At 43.6% G+C, this 22,579-nt stretch overlaps 1 protein-coding gene across 1 annotated transcript in view; it reads right to left on the reverse strand.

The window, feature by feature from the left end:
- LOC144773083 (F-box only protein 36-like) overlaps positions 1 to 21,563 on the reverse strand; it is a 337,880-nt gene extending 316,317 nt beyond the window's left edge. Inside the window, exon 1 of the mRNA XM_078657882.1 lies at positions 21,419 to 21,563. Coding sequence (XP_078514008.1) covers positions 21,419 to 21,514 — 96 coding nt within the window. The 5' untranslated portion in view covers positions 21,515 to 21,563. The remainder of the gene's footprint in view (positions 1 to 21,418) is intronic.
- Between the last annotated feature and the right edge of the window lie 1,016 nt (positions 21,564 to 22,579).

A 22,579-nucleotide genomic window follows, 5' to 3' on the forward strand; every position in this document is an offset into this window, starting at 1 on the left:
TTTCATAAAGAAAGACGTTGTTGTTGTCAAACGTTAATATAATGCCGGTTGTAATGAGATACACAGTTGGTCATGTTTCTCTGTTTTAAATGATTTATTTTCTTATAGTTAGTCTAAGGTTCCAATTATAATCATAATGCTATAAGGCCCCTAATGCCTCACTTTGTTTCTCGCATTGACTGAACCTAGGGCCTGAATACAAGGTTTTGCAATTCCATTGTATACTATGGAACTTGTAATATGGTGGATGGCATATCCATCATGTTTGTGACGGAGCATCCCATCCGCCAAACTCGTACTCAGACCCTCAGGGCCAGTGCTAGGCATGGGCAGTGTGGGCAGCGGCCCTGGCCCGCGCCTGTTAACATGCAAGAGAGGCATCACGGCACTGCCATTTAAGAGACTCTGGGCCATATGTAGGTAGCTCAATACCGGTCAGTAACGGCCGAAAATTGGTAAATTTGCCGTTACCGACCAGTATTTAGCTTTTTCTAATGTAGGTGGCTTGATTTTAGGATTCGGTAATTTACTAATTCGGTAATTTAAGGATTCAGTAAATTAACGATTCCTTAAAATACCGAATCGGTAAATTACCGAATCCTAAAATCCTATGTAGGGAGCACTCAAGTGAGTGCATTTTTGAATTAAGGATTCGTTATTTACCACCAACTACAAGTTTGTGGTAAATATCGAAAACCTTTAGAAAAGCAATTTGGTGCTTATTTAAAAGTGCCATGTGGCATGGCAGACATACATGCCCTTAGGGCATGTATGTGTGCCACATGTGCACACATGCACGATTCAGGGGTGCAACAGGGTGTCAATGTGACACCCTGCCACCCTTAAATATGTTCCCCCTATTACCGATTCGGTATTTACCGAATCGGTAATGGTGAATGGCTTCCCATTCATGAATGGGAATTACCGAATCGGTAAATACCGAATCTTAAATACAGAATATCACCGATTCGGTAAAATTTACCACATTTTTACCTACATACTATCTACCGATTCTTAAATACCGAATCAGTAAAATTCGGTATTTAAGAATGGGTAAATAGAGATTACCTACATATGGCCCTCTGTTTCCATGGTGGTGCAGTGCTGTGAGGACAAGAGAGGGGGGCCCTTCCCTGGGCCTCGCAGCCATCCGCCTAAAGGTCTTCAGTAATCTAATCACTGCATCTGCATGAGAACAGCATTTAGATGGGTATTTAAAGTGCCCTTAGGTGTGAAGTGAGACCTGCTTGAATGAAAAGCAGGGTATCCTGCAGGGCTCACAATGAAAGACAGAAACACATTGCACTACAATGAACATTGCTCACCTTAGGACTGCCAGCTTTCCAAGAGAAAAATACCAGCCATTTATTGTTTTTTAAGAGTCTGCAAAGGCCCAGATGTTATACTAAATAGGACTTTAAAATAACAGTATGTATTCATTTGTAACATAGCTTTTCTACCTTTCTTTACTTTAGCTATTAGTCAGGTATCTCTAGAATACATTTAAAAGTACTTTTTATGTATACCTATTGTTTGAAGTATGTACAGGTACGAGTTAAAAATATTGGCTTTAGGAAATGTTTTTTTTGCTTTCATCCAGGGCATGAAAATACTGGTGGTGCTGATACAAAACCATCCAGGAGACAACGCTGTCCTTTTAGGATAAAGGAAAATGGTAAAAGAAGCACAGAGAATGGAGGTACAGTGCATATAAAAAGGGTATGAGAAAGGAAAGATCCTAGATAAGAGTTGGGGGGGACATGATAGAGTAAAAGTACAGCAGCTAGGTGACAGATGAGCATAACGGGGCAGAACGGAAACAAAGAGCAAGAGGCTTGAGGAAACAGAAAGAGGAAGAGGAGCAGTGTCTGTGATGGCGAATCATTGAGAGAAGGGAAGAGTTTGGGCAGGGCTGGAGCGAGGAATGAGCAATGTGGGCAGCTGCCCAGGGACCTGCCCTCAGGTTGAAAACATGTGGCTCTGCTTCTGCGTGAAATACCACACTATCAGTCAGGCCACCTGCTCCTCCAGTGCCCCTCCCCCTGTCTGATCACATCCCAAATAGATTTTTCAAGGGAGATTTCTAGACCGCCCTCGTCCAGGTGACATTCCTGGGAGTGCAGGGATGGGGAAAGGAAAATAGTGGGGAAGTTGGCAGCTGTAAAGCCAACAACTGTGGTGGATCACTACGTAAGGAGCAGGGTAGCACCTCACTTAAAAACCAACCCTGAAGCCTTGCCTGCCTTTTCTGTTTTACATCGGCAACAAAAGGGCCTCTTGGTTCCAAGGACCAGCCAGACATTATCAAGTGAGGAAAGGTGGGTTGGGGAGGAGTGGCAGCCAGAAAAGACTGGCATGGCAGAGTTTAGCAAAGGTCAGTCACCTGGACCTTCAAGCGCTGCATCAGGCATGGGGCCCCCTTCCCCGGGCCTTGCTGCCATTATCCAGAAAGAGTAGATGGATGGATTGAAAGGGTGGATGGATGAAGTGAAAGGGTGGATGGAAGGATGAACAATAGACTAGGTAAATGTGTGAAAGGATGGATGGATGATTGAAAGGATGGATGTAAGGTTGGATGCGTGAACGAATGGATAGATGAGTGAAAGTGAGGGTGGAGGGATGAAAGAAAGGATGGCTGGATGAGTGAAAGTGTAAATGGATAGATGGTTGAGTGAATGGATGGATGGATGAGTAAGTGAAAGAATGGGTGGGTGGGTGAAAGGGTAAATGGATGGATGAGGAGAAGAATGGAGTGAAAGTGTGGCTGAATGGATGAGTGATAGGATGGGTGGATGGATGAGTAAAAGGTGGCTGGAGGGAGAAGTGAAATGATGGATGGATAGGTTTGGATATAGATGGGAACACGGATGGGCAGACATACAGAATGATGAAAGACTGGATGATGGATGAAAGAATGTAAAGGAGAATTGGTGGATATCAGCAGGTGGGTGGGAGGATGAAAGGATGAATGGATAGATGCTTATATGGGAGAGACAAGAGATCTCTTCTGCTGAGGGTTGCAGTTGCAAAGACTTACTTGGCTTACTTGGTGCTATAAAAGCTTTTGTTCAAAGTGGGGGGTATTTTAATGTTCTGGCTATCGCTTGCCTATGTGTGACATTTCTGTATTTGCATTGTGTTCACTTATGGCATATCTACATCACATGAAGGTAATTTTGAGTGCCACTGATGGAGCGAGATAGAAAACAGAAATCTGTTTAAACTTGTGAAGTCACACTTCCATAAATAAATTAATAATACTAATAATTTGTGCTGTGTGTGTGCTAATTCAATCTAGTTTAAAGTTGCATTTTCACAGAACACGCGGGAAATTAACATGTGTGCTCATAAATGTGCATTATGTTGCATTCTCATGTATGTGGAAAATAATAAATTAATCTTGTCTATTGTCATGTCATAACTAATAGCAGCTGTTTTTAAAATAATGGCATGTGCTTATTTTGCTTCCCTTGTCTATGTGGTGTCACTATATTCTCTATAGGTGCATAAAGAACCCTGCTGGATTCAATGAAGAATGGTAGATATAAAATGCTGCTTTATTTGTGCTTTACTGCTAGGTAATTTAGACTAATGGGTTAATTATTAGCAATGATGGGAGGCAACAGAACAAACTGTATTTCTTTCATTAATTATTCTTTGTGTTTGTTTATATAATAGTTTTACAAATGAAGCTTAGAGATGGCTGCAGGAAAATAGTACACTTTTAAAAGTGGCGCAGGAGAGGTGGCGCAGAAAATTGACGCTCTTTGAAAAGAGGCCTATTGATGAAAATGGCTCAAGTGAAAATAATTCTGAAAGGATGGAAAAAGCCTCTGAGCTTTTATTTTGAAAGGTTTTGGAATGAACTGCTAAAAAGATGACTCTTTGGAGAAATTTGCTAACGTTTGCTAACGTGCCACGGGAGTTCAGAGCGGACAGGCTCAAGGTTGAAAGGAAGAATCGTGCTTTCGCTACAAAATGTAGCAGCCTAAGGAAGAGCTGCCAAGACTTCTACATGAACAATGAACTAGTGAATTTGCCCGGGCATGTAAGAAGGAGGTGTCACAGTTTACTGTGGCACGAGGTGGCTCAGCCAATGGAGAACTAGAATTCGTCTGTTGGAATGTGAAAAATAGTTAGCTCAGCTTAATTTAGGGTATAAGAATGGGTTCAGAGAACACATAGTTGGCTTACGCTCGAGAATTCTGGAGGACGTGTTATGCTGAGGGACTTTACACGTGAGGAAAGGAGTTTTTTATTAATTACTTTATTACTAGGTGATGAGGGTAGAGACAGAGAGATAGTTAGGATTTTGGAAATGCTTAATTTTACTTATTCCTGCTAATGAATAATAATTCTTGATTTATGCTCTTTTTATTAATACTGAATAAATCTTTCTTTATGACATTTTCTAATGCTTGTTTAATAAAATACCAAAACCTAAGTTTTTCTAGATGTGTTTAAATAAACTTTCTAAAATGACAAGCTGGTCTTGATTATTGTAGATAGTTTTAAACAACATATTTAGATCTTATCGCCTCATGATTCAGTCGCTCTATTGTTGATATGGGCCTAGTGTTGTAGTGTAAGTTTTGTGGTAGTAGATAGTGTCATTTGTGCAATATTTTGGTGAGAGCGCTGGATCAATTTCATGGTAGCAGAGGATGGTTTCGATCCATCGACCTCTGGGTCAACTGCTACTTGAATGTTACACTGGTAATGGTTAATTTTTAGCATGTTTTGTTTTTAGTGTAAGGTTCTAAGGTAAGCCTTATAGTGCCAGGAGCTGCGCTTCAGGCATATATTTTGTTTGTAGCAGTAGGCACGGTGTGCAAAATAAACTATGTAATAGTATTTTCTCTGTGCTTTCTTCAAGAGTGCTGCAGAGAAAAGCAAGTTTGTGACCCCTGCGCCAGTGCAAGCCTCCCTGTATGGCAAACATATTGCAGCTCTATATAAATCCCCCATAAACAAAGCCTGACTCCCTATTTTAAGTACCACTTGTTGATACCCCTATAAAGGGCCACCTACAGTGGGTCCTCCACAGCATTCCCCCCACCCCCTTTGTTCAACACCACAGCAAAAGCTCTTTAGTCACATCTCCTCAGCAATGCATTGTAATACAAGAACTACTTAATGACTTCAAGAGTATATAAGACGAATTCTCTGTGGATGAGTAAGGCGTCAGTGTCCAGTTTCTAGCTAAGAAACGGAGCTGTTCCTCAGCAGTCTTGAAGCAAAACCTAATTGCTGATATTGTTTCTCTGTCCAGATAATACAAAGGCCTAAACTCTCATCTCATAGCAGTGACAAAAATAAACAGCACTTGTATACTGCTGCAACAACACTTGTATACTGCTGCAACTGTGCCTGAACACACTCACACCAATGCTGTCCACTGCCTTATCCTCACAGCTGGCTTCACTAATGGTTCCAAAATAAGTTCATCATCAAACTTTTTTTCCAGTCACAGTGCAAGGGATTTATATGAAAACTGTAACTCTCACTAGCACAGACTTCCACCAGAAGAGGTCTCAAGTTGCTTCTTTAAACCACATGTAAGTATTTCTGCTGGTATTTTCTTGCATTCTGGAACTTGGTTTTCAATTTACCATCATATGTGCAGAAGTACAAGATCCAAGTGAAAGGAATAAACCAAATGACATATAATTTTGGAAACTGTAAACACTCACATTTTAAACCGCTTTTTCAGTACAGGGGTGATTTTAACCCTTCTTTGATGCATCCTCACATGGAGGCATGGCGCTTGCCTACAGTACATGCTTTGCTTTGTTTCTCCTGAACTCCGCTGTCCTTTTAGTTCAGGCCTGTGATTTATGAATCTTCCAAATAAAAATGAAAAGGTACATGCACTTGAACTCAAGCTTATTTGCACTATATTGTGTTGCATAATTTTTACCTTAGTGATGCCATTCTAATAATATTCTGCAGAACTCTGGACTTTTTATCATGCACTAATCTGGAAACATTCTATTACATTGAGTAAGGAAGTCCATGTTACAGAGACCTGTGCCTAGCTTTTCCATTTAATGTGACTGATTTAATCCACTTAAAACAGCTTTAAAGTAGACACACATATTTCATTTGGGTATTTATGTTTTTATCCATGTTACTGATATGCACACACAAGATCCCTTGGCAATACCAAAGAAGATTGGAAGTCCTGTGATGTCACTTATTGGTGAGGTCACCTCTTGTGATGTCACATGCAAATCAGTGGGGCCTCACATCTTCCCTTTCGCCCAGGGCCTCAAAAATCCTAGCACCGGCCCTAAACTTGACATTGTAGTGAACTGAACTCGAACAAAACAGACGTTGTTCTGTTTCGTAAGAATCCCTCCTTCTGGTCCCCCTCCTGGTGACCGACAGACCTGGGTTCACTCCCTATCCCAGCCACAAAAGTAAGAAATGTAAGAGTTATCATGGACCACACACTTCTTAAGGAGATCATTTTAATTCAGTTACCTCCCACACACTTCTTAAGGAGATCAGGGTAATTCAGTTACCTCCTTCACATTTCTTACCTTACGAATATTAAGGAGAATCCTGTGTTTCTTACTGCTAGATGCCCGGAAAACTGTAGTGTCTCACCCATTCTGTTGAGACTAGACTACTGCAATAGTCTGCACAAGAACATGCAGCAGCTTCAGGTCCTCCAAAACATGGCTGCTAGACTTCTTTCTGGGACACCTAAATTCTCTCCCATTAAACCTGTGATTATGGACCTCCAATGGCTCCCCACATTAAAATAATCTAATACAAAGCACTCTGTATAGTCTATAAGGCTTCCCAAAATTCAGTTCCTGCTTTTTTCAGACAAACACTCGTCTGGTATTTTCCCAGCAGAACTCTTCAATCCTCACCTTAGAGCTCCTGGCAGTCCCCAGATTAAAAAAAAGCTAACTGGGGAAGTCGAAATGTTATCCTGGGCGCTGCTAAAACTTGGAATGCTTTACCATTCTTCATTTGCTCCTCCTCTAGTCTCCTGGCTTTTAGGAAGGTCTTGAAGACTTGGCTTTTCTCCCATTAGTTTGCCCAGGATTGGTACTAGGAGCTAGCGCCAGGAGGACCCCTTCGGGCAGCTGCACGCTTTATAAAAACCCATTAACATTAACTACAGGGCACTCCCATTCTTTTCCACAGCTGCTATGCGTATTCAGTTTTTTTCATACACATGTGCTCCTTGATTGAGTATGCCTTGATAATGAACTTTTATAACTAATAGGCAGGGTCGGACTAGCTTATAGGGCAATCAGGCAGTGCCCGATGGGCTGGTCTGACAGGTCAGTGTATGGGCTGGGTTTTTGGCTCTTTTTATGGTTTTCTGGGGCTGTTTTTACTGTTGATTTACGGATATTACAACAAACATTGCCTGCAGCAAGGTCACAGTATTTATATCTTGCAAAACACTTCTACGGCGTGTATTTACATGTTCAGACCTGCCCCAATTTGCGAATGTGGGACACTTTTTTAGCAAGCTGATTCACTAATGGGGACACTTTTGTTTTAATACAAGCAGTGGCGGCTCCTCCGCTAAGACGAAGGAGCGTCGCCTCACTGCTTTTAAGCAGTGTGACAAAAGGGAAAATAAAATGATAATAACTTGCTGTTATTATCATTTTATTGTTGCCAGCTGCTTTGTGGGTGGGCGGGGCTGCTCTGTTCGCAGGGCAGGGGAGCAGTGGTTTGCCCACTCCAAGTGCGCATGAATGCTTGGAAGGCCCTCTGGGGAAAACCAAACAGTCATACACACTTTGCATGCTCTCCATGCAGACTGAATTACAACCTGCATGGAGAACATGCCCAGGCCCCCAGTCTCTGACTGAGCATCGAACCACGGCGCTCCGACCAATCACAATGCTGCATTACAGCTTGTGATTGGTCAGGGTAGCCTGGGTGCTTACTGATCACAATGCTGCATTGCAACTTGTGATTGGCCAGGAGAGTCTGGGTGAGCTACCTGATTGCTGTTCGGGCCGAGTTCGACGGAGGAGAGACAGAGCAGAGATAGGCATGCGGGTATAATCTAAGTGGGTTTTTTTTACATTGTCCCCCCACCCGCCCCGCCACCCGCGATCTATGCTAGCCACCACTGGGTGCATGGCCTATTTTCTGTCCCAGTCCGACCCTGCTAGTAAGGTCAAAATGTTGACAGTATAACAAGAAAACTATGACCTTGCTTCAATTAAGAGATAGCACCGGGTATACAGATTTGTCAATCCATAAATGCTAACCCGAACAGGGTCAATTGTTCTGTATATGTACACGACTAAAATATGCTGCTGTTACTTGCCACTGTGTGAGTACTGTGGGCAATGAGCACATTACCATTTCGTTAGCTGTATTCATTTGTTATCTAGAATAAATATCCTTATATTGGCTAGTTCTGCTTTTGGGGATTTATTGCTATGTTAATTTATTTATCAGAAATAGTTTTAAATATGTATTAAAGTGAGGTATTAATGAACCACTAGTTCAAACATCTGCTTCTTATTAGGCATAATGGGGTGTCCTTATGCTTGATATTATGTGCAAATTGAGGCTCTCAATCTTGGTCTCATACCAGCCAGATAAACACCTTCACATTTCTGTAAATCTGTATCAACAAGGATGTTGGTACCTTAAGGGACATCATAAAGAACTAAACGAATCTCAGTTCCTGTATTACGGTGACAGGGTGATCAAAAGATGGGGTCATTTGTGATTTTTTCAATCAAGGGATTCAAATTGTCACCAAACATGTTCACAAAACCCTGATTCACAGAGCTCCCAAATACTTGAAGTTTTAAAGACCCATGTAATTGGGTAACCATTCAAAGAGTGTTTCAGATTGAACTGACGTCAATATTCATCAAGTTTAATTTGAGTCCTGAACATGCTGACACATCTAACATCAATTCTAGAAGGACAGGGATTGAGATCTCAGGTTAGAAATGGTGAGCAACATATTGCACTAATTGATAAAACATCCATTTTTTGTACGCCCACAAAAGTGTAATTGTCCACAATCCTTTGAGAAACCAATGCCAATAGGTTCAGGGTGAGTAAAAGGAGTAGTGGTGAGAGCTAATACCACTGCTACGTGCCACGTGTGACCTGGAAGGAGGTATCTCAGAGAAAGCTGCCAATAATTCAATTGGGCTGCTGGGCTGATGCAAAGCCATTTAAATCTATCCATGAGGTTATGGACCATTGCAGCCCCCTCGGGGTTCTAAAGAGGTACCCCCATTCAAAGTGATCACATACTTTTTCTGCATCAAAAGACAGAGCTAGGTTGCTGGCCTGATAATTTCAAATTTGCCACCGTAGGTGAGAAAAGTATGCCAATGGTTTCTAGAAGAGAGACCAGTGACAAAACCAACGTGGCGGAGGAAGTGTGAATATGGTCCGGAACTATTCCATAATGTTTTTGAGCTACACTCTTAACAAGTATTTTAATGTTGACATTGATGAATGATATTGAATGACTGCTGAAGCACTGTAGTAAGTTTTCTACAGGTGTGGGTACGAGGGCGATGGTCGCTTTATTATATTTAGATCTGAATGATGTAGTCTTTTTGGCATACTTATAAACATTAAAATGAAGCCATCCTCACCTCATGCTTTCCCTGATGCCATTACATTTTCAATCCCTCCTTTTGGGATATCGCCTTTCAGTGGTTGTCGCTTGCTCTTAGAATGCCAGTTTTGGGACTGTGAACACTTCAGGAACCTAGATTTTCTGTCAAAATAAGGTGCTGATACACGCCTATCATAAGGACCTTTTTGTAACATGATACCAAAGATGGCTCTCGAGAGGTGATTAGGTGAGAGACCATAAGACACCCTACCACTAGAGAGGAATATCAGTTGCTAGATTGCAAGTGGTTACAACAGGGTAGATTACAAGGCGATAAATCTATTGCGAATACTGTTCCATTGTGATGTTGTACTTTACATAGCATCTACATTTACATCGCATCTTACATGGTAGGATGTGTTTATAACACACAAATATATACTGCTACTTAGCATTACCCACCCCTGCACCTTACAAATCCTATACTAGCCCTTAGCACCACCCTTCCCTAAACCCTAAAAAAGCTTTACTACTCCTTAACACTACCCATCCCTGAACCCTAAAAACCCCTTATTACCCCTTAACACTACCCATCACTGAGCTCTAAAAACCACTCAACAGCACTTAGTAATACTATTCCTAAAGCTTAAAAAACCCTTAAAATCCCTATTTAAGTGTCTTAACAATATGTATGATATATAAATATTTATATCTACATATATACATACCTACATATACGCATATATATTAATACGTAGATATATATTTCATCAAATATTTAACCACACATAAATATATATATAAGTTAACCTAACGTTCTGACACTTAAAAATATTTAAAATGCTTAGCTGTTGACCTGAGTTGCAATGACTGTGATGTACTTACCTGTGATATAATGGCGGCAATGTAAAGGCAGCACACCCCAGAGAGAGAGCCTGTCACCGGAGGCAGCATGATACACCCTATCACCAGAGCTATCCCCATACACCCAATTATCATAAAGAGCCAGGCAGCCGGGGCCCGTGTAGGTAAGAGTGGTGAGGCCCGGTTGAGGGGGGATTTCAACGGACCATGATGAAGGGGAAATAATTATTTATTTAATTTTCCATCATCATCATCATCAGTCAAAATCCTCCTCCACCCGGCCCCACCGCTCTTACCAGCACGGGCCACGGCTGGAGCCTGTCACCAGAGAGAGCATGATAAACACTATCACCAGAAAGAGACTGATACACCGTGCCACCAGAGAGAACCCGGCAGCGCCTGAAACCTGAAAGAGCATGAGGCACTCTATCACCAGAGAGAGCCTGATACACTATCACCAGGGAGAGCCTGTCAGTGTTCACTAGGGGAAGCTTGACAAAGCCTGATAGAAAGACAGCCTGGTACACCCTGTAATCAAAGAAAGCTTGGAAGAGCCTGGCAGCAGAAAGTGCCTGGTACACCCTATCACCTGGAGAGTCTGGCAGAGCCTGGAGGTAACTGTTAGCAGTGAAGGCCTGGGAAACCCTGCCACCAATGACAGCCTGATGGAGCCTGGCATATTGTATCACATAGAACGCCTAACAGATCCTGTGTCTCACAGAGAACACAACAGGCCTATTGTCCCAGAGAGAGCCTTAAGGACCCTATCTGCCACCATAGAGATTGGGGCCTTCATATCAGAGCCTGAGAGGCACTACCATCCTGTCACCAAAGAGAGCCAGAGACATTCTACCACCAGAAAGTATGAGAGGCCAAAAAACAATTGTTAGAGATTTCCAAGCGAGGGCCCGATACGCACTGCCACCAGACAGCCAGAGAAACCTGAAATAATTTCAACAAGATTGAGACTAAGAGACCATGGCAGCAAAAAGAGGTTGAGTGAGACACACTGCCCTAAAGGAGACTCAAACACCTGTAATACTGCCCCCAGTGACAGTCTGCTAAACCGTAAATCCAGAGAAATCTTAAGACCATGACTTAAGTGAGAGCCCGAATCCCCCTGTCACCAGAACACCCGAAAGTCTTAGAGCAAAAGTAGCCATTGACAACAGTGGGAGGCTGACAGGTCCCATGTTAGAGAGAGACTGAAAGACCATGACTCGCTAAAAGATCATGGTACTCTGCAAAATTGCTACACTCACATCAGCACCCACCTTTAAGAAAAACAATTGCTCAGACCATCCACTCATCATTAGTCTTTAACTGTCTTTTACAACACCACTCACTTGCAACATTATTGTCAAACCACTCAGTATAATTCAACAACATATCACAATACAGATTCACTAAGTCCACCATATGTAACATAATTTAGCCTCCCCCAGCCGCCACAGCATGACTCTTACATCAACATTTTCACATCTCCATTCACTCTGGGTTGAGGGGTGACCTGTACTGTGCTGTTTGATGGCTTTTTGTGGGTGTTGAGCCCTGACCTCGGGTGTTTTTGGGGAGTACCTCTGCTATACAGGAGTTGACACCTGCAAAATCTTTCTTTCTTGAAAACTGCTTTGCCATGTGAGGACTGAGCTGCTAATCAAGTTAGGTTAACCCATTGGAAAAGTTTTTTTTAATTAAACGTTTTGCATTAAAACAACATTAATGCATAGACATACAAAAAACATTTGGGAAGAGAAGTTATGTGTAATCATGTTTTAGATTGACAATAGCTAATGTAGGCCTGAATATTAAAATGGCTAACGTTGGTTGCCATCTTTGTTCCATGTGAACATTTTATTTCTAGGAGAGATTGGGTTTAATTATTGAACGTGGTGTTCTGTTGCCTTCTTTCTCATGTGAAGATTTTTTTCTGTTCTTTATGATAATCATGGAGTGGTTTAATGAACAGCACATTCAAAAAGACACCTGCTGTGGACAGCCTGGTACTTGTATCTTATCCCGGTACTGCTAGTGCAGTCTGAAGGACGCAGATGGAAACTTGTATTGTTAAAACTTTGAGAACATAACAAACACATAATTGTAACATCGTGCCTGAACCTAATTGGACAGCCTTATCAGAGCTGTGTGTAAGTGTGTAGGATGTTAGTGTTGTGTTTTAAATAGGATGAAAATTTGAATTGAGTAGTCATTCTTAGGGCCTGATTACGACTTTGGCGGTCCTACAGCGGATGGTGCAATGGGCCGTCCGCTGTAGGATCGACAAAGCAGTGGTGTGACTGCCCGCCAGATTATGAGTTAATCTTGGTCTGGGGGCGGTGCTGCGGCTGTCTGCTAGGCTCATAGAAGAGCCTATCATGCAGATCGCCACAGTCAGAGCGCTGATTGCACTTTCCTGCATATATGCCACACCATGCAGGAAAGTGCAAGTACAGGGGGACACCAGATGTGCCTCCCTGCATGCACCCTAGGCCTAACTCCGCAGGGGGCCCTGTTAGGGCTCCATTTGTTGCCATTCTGCCACCCTTTTCATGGCGGGTTCACCGCCTTGAAAAGGACAGTGAAATGGCAACTCAGAAGAATATGCTCTGTGGTGCCAACTGCAATACCGCAGGCATATTTGTGCCGGTGAAAGACCACCAGCCCAGCTGGATCCTTGATCCCACCAGTGCCTGCAGTCTTGTGGCGGTCTGACTGACGCAGTCATAATACTGTGGGTGGTGCCAGAGTGTGGCAGGAGTCGGACACAGGGGCGGTGTTTGACATTTGAAAGTGGTGGGGCGCAAAGTGATTTGCATACTGCAACGTCGCGAGCGAGCGCAGCGAGCGATCCCGAACCCCACAAGGGAGGTTTGGGGGGGTCACCCTCCCTAGAAATTTTTGGAAAAAAAGAAGAAAAATCGTGCATTTTCAAGCACATTTGAGAAAGCAGGAAGGTTAATAAAGCAATTGTAAAAGTGCAGTTATTACATTAATAGATGGCATAACATAGGTAGCTGCCACTGGTTGCTTAATAGAGTCATATAGTGTGCCCATAAATCAAAACAGTGTGTGGTGCTGATATACAGGACCACAGGGGATTAAGAGAGTCATCTGTAAGAGATTCACTGTCAGCAATGAAGATTAAGGTGAAGCCTGACATATTCTTTCCATGAGAAATAGCCATCCTGTGTGTATCATGGTTCCAAAAAAGGATCTTATAGTCTGGAGGGCTTGCTTTATATAAGATTGGGTGGGTAGTCGTCTATCAGCCAGACTTTTTCCAACTTTTCTATCAGGTTAACTAGTCGGTTCAAGCCATAGATAACTGAAGTAAATGTGCCGCTTGAATGGAGTGCTAACCAAGGGCCATGAATTCTGCAGCATTTTGATCAGCAGAGGGGAGGGAGCTGAGTCTGGCAAGGATGAGGAGCAAAGCAAAGAGTGACGCTAGCTCAAGACAATCTAGTTTATCTAGGAAGTCTGGTGTGGGGGAATGATCTATCTGCTGAGCGCGAGGCCTTAAGCTTGAGAACAGGCAGCCAGTGCTGAGAAGCCAAATGTGCCTTGTTTCTTTTGACAAATAAGAACCAGTGAGGAATTAATACAGACACTGGTAGAGGGGCACTACCTTCAATAATATGAAATTGTTACTTCGAAATGCCAGAGTTCTAAAGTTGCTCTTCTCAACATAATTTGAGATGTACATTACTTCAAAATACTACAATTTAGAAAATACAGGATAAGATATCAGCGTAAACAAGGGAACAGACTAGTTCCATGGCAAGGGATAGAAAGGAAGGACCAGGCAGACAATGAAGAGAAAGGTTTATGATGGGCACCCCGCTGTGAGGGAAAAAAAATATTACAAAATAAAGAAAAAGTGAATAATAAAGGAGCAAACACTAAGAGAAAAATAATGACGGTGGGGCAAGAGTAAGAAATGGTCAGGTCTTCATTAATTACAGAAAAACATCCACCATTAACAGAAGAGATAGCCAAGAAACAGCAGATGGTTTTGTTTTGCCTTGAAACAACCCTGTCCTTTAGAAAACAACAACAGAGTAATAACAAGAAGACAGATGTGCAGGACTTGGACTTGTGATGAACGCGCTGTTGAGTCAATAGTGGAACAGCCTACAGGTGAACCGCAAATAACACTACGCATAATGTGCTTCATGACATGAAATGTACTAACCTTTGAGGGTGCCTTCTGCGCCCCTATAAACCAGAAGTTGAGTTACACATGCACACAGCCTGTCTGTGCTGCTAGGACTTCATTTGTTCATCAAGCCCTGTGGGAGGAATGCGGATCTCCAGATCAATCAGATCCTTGGTCAATTAGGGTGTTTCATCATCACACAAAAGAAGATGGGAGGAATTCTTGTAACTAGTCTAACTACTGGCAATCAAAATAATATGGGATGAGGTTCGGCCGGGGTAAATACTAGTGACTGAGATTCATTCAAACGTACCACCCAGCTCTGTTTTTTTGACTTCAGTGTGATACCCTAAGAGCAATGGATATGACTCGACCTGGATCCTGTGCTCACTATGCCACTGGTACCAAAGCAGTTCAGTCTTCAGGCCCTGCTTTACACTTGTTTACTGCAGACATATGAACTGCATTTAGTCTCATCATAGTACCTTTGCAATGCAGGAGCATGCCATGTCTGGAACAGATACTGCCCTACACTCTACTGCAGCACATATGACTTGCTTTCATCCCCAGCTATATCAGGTGTGTGCTGCTTTCATTTATTTTGAGCTTAAGTGCACTGGAAGAGTTTTGTAACCCCCAGCCGCAGTACACTGCAGAAACATGCACTACTTCAACATGCAGCAGAAGCAGCAGTACACTGTATCACATGCCCTTTTCCCTCAGCCTCAGGGCCATGTCTGCCCAACATGTGGTCCAAGGGAGGTGCACACTTTCCTTGCTTTCACTCTTCTTCCAGCCTCAACACTTGCATGGACTGTGCACCCCAGTAGGAGCATGTTTTATTTGGAGCTAACTATACCTATACCAACCAAAGGGGTCTGCTTCGATGGAAACCGCCTCTTCCTACATCTACTTGCTGAGTAACTAGAGAGGTGATACTAGATAGGTACATGTAAGACTTTAAAGTTCTGTTTGTTTGAGTCAGTAGCTTTCTCTCTCTTCCTAAATCTGCCTTTAGTGCTCAATTTGTCTCCCACTTCCTTCGTCCTCACTCACTTCAATATTTCATCTTTCACTCAAGTGTGCCCTCAGCCCGTGCTTCTTCTTCTTACCATGCTTCATTCTCTCTTGTCACCACATTAGGGCAGTTGTGCCCTGAAGCCAGCTCCAGATGACCCAGAAAAGCACAAGTGCGCACAATATTACCTGTCGTTGATGCCTGCAGCAGTATTGAACAGATAGAAAAGATGTACCTATCTCATTGAATAGGTAGAAAAGGTGTATCTGTCTCTTCTTGTCAGTGTGATAGAGGAGACACATGGCAATCTGCATATCTGACTATTGACACAGTTTGGAAGGGCTCTGGAAGTGCAACATGCAGACTGAGGCAGATAGGCAAGCATGGCCCTACAGCGACTTTGACTGTTGGTAAGGCCCAGCACCCGGGCATAACCAGGTGACCGGGTGGAATGTCGGGGTTGAGGGAATTCTAGGACGGGGGGTTGGGACTGGAGTGCAGGGAGATGGGAGACGAGCAATGTGATGTACTGGTGCATCCTTATGAAAATAAAACTCATTACCTTACCAATGGTGCCTGGACCTCCTTCTTTTCATTGACGACGAGCAGGAGCTGTGTCCAGCATCTGCCCCCAGCTTTCCACATCGGTACACATTCTGCAGGGTGTCGGTGTGGACTTTTCCCCCCCCTACATTCGGCTGCAGCCTGAACGTCATGGCGAGGCGACTGTTGTAAGGTCTCCTCAGCTGTTGTCAGTGACAGTAGGCGTAGACAGTTGTAACCCATGTCTCCCGTACAGTAGTGTCAGCTTTCCATCTACGCGGATTCTGCTGCTAATTTTCACACCCACTTAAAAAAGAGTTTTTGAGACCGTCCAATCTTCGTATCTTCAGGCTTTAACGAGGAACAAATGCTCGGAGAGTTCCTTCCAGCAGAGCCTTCCAGTTCCCTCCAGAGCCTCCCCGTGCTCCTAGTGCCTCCAGGCGCATTGACCTTGTTCACCTCACACTCACTCCTCATAGATACAGTACTCCCTCCGCCATGGAAGCCGGCAGACTACAGACAGACGGGTGACGGAATCAGCCCTGGACGGAATCGTGTTACTCTGGTGCAACCACCAGACAGAGACACTGTGCAGACATCACTCCCAGTGCGCCCGGAATATTCTGGAACACGTCACAACCTGCTACCACCCTCAGACACACAATAAAAGGGCCGCTTTTAGTGGTGCGTGAAGGATGAGGCCCCGTCAGTTAACGTTTCAAAAATGAAGTTGGGATGGATTGGGACATGCCAGAATGGCCAATCACTGCATGGCTTCACAATGAAGTCACACAGTGATTGGCCATGCAGTGCTGAGCCTGAGCCAGTGTGCCACCAGTCAATCCTGGCGCTGCATGCAGCGCCAGGATTGGCTAGGGGGGCACACTGACTCCTCGCCCTGGCGCCTTCCATACCACGGGGCCCGGCTACAGCAGCACCCCTCCCCCGGCCCCTTCATTCCCAGCGAGCATCTCTGGCCAGCGCGCATGCTCGGGCTAGGTGCAGCCCTAAGTTTCATATGCGCACACCGTACTGCTGCTGGCCTGCTGACGTCTGCACTCTGCAGACTGTTGCTCAGCAGACCAGCCAGCCCCACCCCCTGCGCACTCCACTCCCTATTCAATCGGGTGGGTCCCGACCCGCAACCCAGATAAGCGCTGCACAAAATGATTAAATTCAATAGCGCTGATTTCAATCATATTTATTTGTGTATGCGGTGCGTCCCAGGCTTAGTGGGGCTACGCCCCTACGCCCCTATGGACGCACCGCGGCTGGTCGGACAGCAATCATGGGTTTGACGGTCCTATGTACTGCCGAACCCGAAATCAGGCCCTTAGACTGAGATTCAGAATAGAGCAGAGCAGGAGATTTTAGAGCACTCGCCCAAAGAGAGACACTGACATTACATTGCCTTCCCTTTTTGGGGTGACCCCCATGCTGGTCCCTATAAGATTTTGATCTAACTTGAACTGAGTATTAATCGAAGCATACACATTCTGATTATTAATTAATGCTAAACTGAGTTTTGCCTTCTGTAAACCACTTTCTTTTAATAAACCTTCATGGTTTGAAACATAAATATTCTCTGTCTTTTTTGCGGGCCCAAATGTGCTTCACATTTACTGAATGTATTGACCTACCAATTGAACAGGCTTAGATGTGAACTCGATCCCCCCGATAATACTTTATGGCTCCCAAACGTGAACAAATAAAAGCGCTAACACCATCACAGACAGCTCTGGGGACTGCCTTTTGGTCTGTGTGTCTTGGAGACGGTCCACTGTGTTCGGCCTCAAACTGTCAACTCTGAGTTATCTCAGCTATAGCATCCACTTGTTTCTGTATGTGTGTTGTGTTTGTGCATGTTGAATATGGCAATGCTTCTTAGGCCTTGTTTCTAATTGTCATATTGTATTTAATTAAATATTAATTTAATTTAACTATCAATAAATATGTTGTTTTATTTTGATATTTATTTTCTTGCCTGTTTTTTCATAAATTGTAGCTGAATTAAACCTGCCTATCTAGAAGTGATCCACGGCGCCCCCTCACATCCTGATGAATATATAGTACTCTAACACTAGGGTAGAGTTTCCATGTTTATTCAGCTGGGAAGGCTGTGGTGGGCACTATGCCAAATACCCGAGGCAATTAAACAAAGATGCATCTTGGACACCAACACACAAACAAGGACCGATTGTATGACGTGTATTAAATAACATAAGTAAGAAAGCGGATACTGCGGACTCAAGGGATTCCGGCTACGCCTGTGAGATGTACCCACTGCTAAAACCGTTGTGGGCAGAGTTGTGGCACTGTATGCATAAAAGCAACATAAAGAAATGTAGTACTAAAAGTCCACTCAAGAAAGGAAGTGCATTAAGCAGAGCTCGACGGTCTCCTGTGGCGTTTACCTCTAATCTTCGAAGATTAAAACCTAGAAAGCCATGAGGATGTTCTGAGGAAAATTCATAATAAAATAATAACCCAGTATTTATTTATTTATTTTCTTTTATTTTGAAAGTTTTATATAGCGCAAACAAGATCCTTGCAGATATCAGAGCGCTTTACAAATACATGGGATAAGAAAAACAAGTGAGTGATTAACAAAGGTTTTGTGCACATAGGAGCAGAAGGTTATCAGTGGAGAGCAAAGTAAGGTAAGGTAAAAGGGTACATAGTAGATCAGTCCAGACATGTAGTAAAAGGATAGATGACGAGTCTCGAGAGTCCCATAGCTTATATTCAGGTGAATTTAGCCATGAGGATCGCTTTTACTTCTTTTTTTAAAGATGCCGTGGAGGAGATAAGTCTGGTTTCTGGAGGGAGGGCATTCCAGATCCTGGGTGCCATCCCTGAGAAGGAGCGTTTATAGGTTTTTTCCTTGTGGAACAGAACCCAGGAGCAATATTTCTCAGCATAACAAAGTCAAAAAATGTGTATAAGAAAGGTCTGTGGAAGTTCCTTATGGGTCGCTTTCAGGACTGGTGAGTCGAGGTTCCTTCAGCTCATCCAGCATTGAAAGTAGCCCGCAATGCCCCAAGCTTGCTTGATTTTCCCAGTGACCAGGATGACCAGTCCACACTTTTCCAAGGGTTGCAAATTATCAAAAAATTGAAGTTTAACAAGATGTTCAGTGGCATGACTTCCACAACCAGGATGCAAAGACTTCAAGCAAAACAAACTGCTTGAGACATACATAAATACGAAAAGTTGAAGAAAGATTTATTAATCATTCTGCGTTTATTAAGATTTAACTTAGCTGTTCTCCAAACCATTGCCTTTTATAGGAAATTTAATTAACATACTCTACTGTACTGTTTTATTTTCCATAAAAAAAAATGTATGTCGTAGCAATGATCCTCTGGTGAACCAGTGCTGAAAGAAGTATGAGAGAGAGACACACACACACGAATTGCTGCTGCAGAGAAATAACATTCTTTTGGGTACTCTTACAGGCTCTGTCTGAAGAACTGACATATTTCACAAGTATAGTGTAATTTTATGTGTGATTAAATCTCCTGACAGAGGTGGGGAATAAGTGCTCCAGGGTCGAGATGTCTTGGAAAGTTGGTGAACACCCACAAACTTGTAAGTCTACGATTGTTCACATACTTTAGTACAATACTTTCCCATCCTATGTAGGCTGGAAAATTACAAGAACAAGACTATGGGCCTGATTTAGATCTTGGTGGATGGGTTACTCCATCACAATGGTGACTGATATCCCATCCACCGAAATTTAAATCCCATAGGATGTAATGGGATTTATATTTCGGCGGACAGGATATCCGTCACCGTTGTGATGGAGTAACCCTTGGTGGACAGGATATCCGTCACCGTTGTGATGGAGTAAAACTTGGCAGAAAGGATATCCGTCACCGTTGTGATGGAGTAACCTTTGGAGGACAGGCTATCCGTCACCGCTGTGATGGAGTAACCCTTGGCGGACAGGATATCCGTCACCGTTGTGATGGAGTAACCCTTGGAGGACAGGCTATCCGTCACCGTTGTGATGGAGTAACCCTTGGCGGACAGGACATCCGTCACCATTGTGCTGGAGCAACCCTTGGTGGGCAGGATATCCATCACCGTTGTGATGGAGTAAGCCTTGGAGGACAGGCTATCCATCACCATCGTGACGGAGTAACCCATCCACCAAGATCTATATCAGTCCTTAAGTTCCCACCTAGCTTGAGAATGGAGATAAACACCCACACAATTGGTGGTATGCAATGGAAGGGTTTTCCCTGTTGATAAATATTTTTTTCCTATGAAGAAATATGTTTTAAAGTGCAAATGAATTAACACATGCCTAAATGTACACCTGCCCCATTTACCCATGTGTAAATATGTGTGCATATGAGTACTCCTGGAAAGATGAGACTGGTGCAACCTCTCAGGTAACACCCACACTGTTTTTTGAGAATTCCAAAACAAAAGCAAATGTATGTCAAACATAAGCGTAAACCTAAGAGAGTACAGTTACTTATGTATGTGTGTGTGCGCTCATGAGTGTGTGTGTACCACTACTGTACTTTTTTTTACACTTCTGAGCACTCTAACATATAATGGTGTGCACAGTGTATTCACCGCTGAGCTATGACAGGCAGAGCTCTATTGGCATTCATTCTTATTACCGGCAGTTTACATACAACATAGACCCCGGAGCAGCGCAGGCAAATGTTATGCACAATTGTAACGTGGCGCAAAAAAAGTGTCTGAGAGCAAGTCACCACTACGGATATATCTCGGTGCGCAGGAAGTAATCCTATCTCCCTTGTCAGAAGCGAGCGTTTAACTCCCTGGGGAATATTCTTGGCGGCTCCCAGGCAGAAGCAATCTCTATAGAAGTCAGGCAGCTTAAATGATACCGAAAAACAACAGCGAAAACATAATAAATGATAATTGAAGAAATGGGAGATGCCTCTTGCTTAAAAAGTCGGGTGAGGTGTGGGGGCGCCCAATGTCAGACTGGCCCGATAGGCTGGTCTGAAAGTTATTTGGCTGGTTCTGAGCTGGGCCTGTTTTATTATCTGCAGGACCGTTTTTTTTAACCATTTCTCACCCCCATTTTAAAACAACCCTGCAGCAAGCGCAAATACATGCAGTCTCCCACACCTTGCAAAACACATATACAGGGTCTCTTGACACTTTCTGGCTGTTTAATTCGCTAACGGATCCCCGTTTTCTATTGGTGCCCGGGTCTACTTTCCACCCCAGTCCGACATCAAGACAGTAGCAGTTCTTTTACCTGTGTCCTGGTGATGATAAGGTGGAATAAATCTTTGCTCGGAGACGGTGCCTGGTGCTGAATTTCATACAGTTGCTCTTGCAGCAGAGACGTCATTATAGGTCCCCCTTGTCCCTCCTCGCTCCCTGGCGTTGAAACTGATCGCGAGTCTCCACCTGTGTGCAGCCGCGTGCAGGTCTCTCGCCGTATATAGTGCCCGGCCTCCTGCCGCCCCGCACCGGGGCTCACGCCTCCCTGCTGGATCTTGCCCAACGGAACAGGTCTGGGTAAACACCAGCGGTTGGCTCTGCCTATTGAATGGGGAGTGTACATTCATTATTACGGGAACAAACATAAACTCATGTTGAAAGGGGCCTCGCCACAGTTTCCAATCAACAATCAGCAAACAAGCAGGCGGATAACGCTATTCAAGAACGGTGAATAGAAAATGAATCATGCGCGTTAACAATTGTTTTCTATCCATCTTCATAGTTATATGACACATGCCAAAGCAGTGGAGCTTTATTGCACAATTTAGACGCTTGAAGGTATTGACTAGGAGTCGTGACCATAAACATTTTGGACTGAAGGTAAAAGGGCGTGAGCAGAGCAGGCACGGGCACCATCCCTGCCCAACCCTTCCTCGAGTGTGCAGTGTGTGTACCATTTAAAGCTTCCATTGGATACAATGAATAAACAGCACTTCAGAATTGATACAAGCGTAAGGAACAGTACTGTGGTGTTCGAGCGCAAGCTTGACTCAAACATAAGCAAGATTTCCACACACAAAACAGGCACAGCACCAGGCAGGAAAAGTACACACTTCGTTCACACCCACAGAACACATATCAATTTGGTCAAACAATACAAGCTTCCTATGCATGCAAATAACATGTAAAGCACCTCCAACATCAGTCCAAGTCTGTGTATACACACACACAATGTGCAGCATTTGGCAGCAGTGTAAGGTCCCCTCACACACAACACAGGTACCAGATGGTCAGCAGCAGTGCAAGCTAAGATATTGTTAGATCTGGCTTCCTTGGCATGGTTTCCCTTGACTTTTATTTTGCCTTCTGACCTGTTTTGATGACTTCATTTTTTGCTGGCTTTATGACTCTGGGCACTTTCCCACTACTAACCAGTGCTAAAGTGCATGTGATCTGTACTTAAAACATGGTA

The sequence above is a fragment of the Lissotriton helveticus genome, chromosome 8 (genome assembly GCF_964261635.1).
Source record: "Lissotriton helveticus chromosome 8, aLisHel1.1, whole genome shotgun sequence".
NCBI lineage: Eukaryota > Metazoa > Chordata > Amphibia > Caudata > Salamandridae > Lissotriton > Lissotriton helveticus.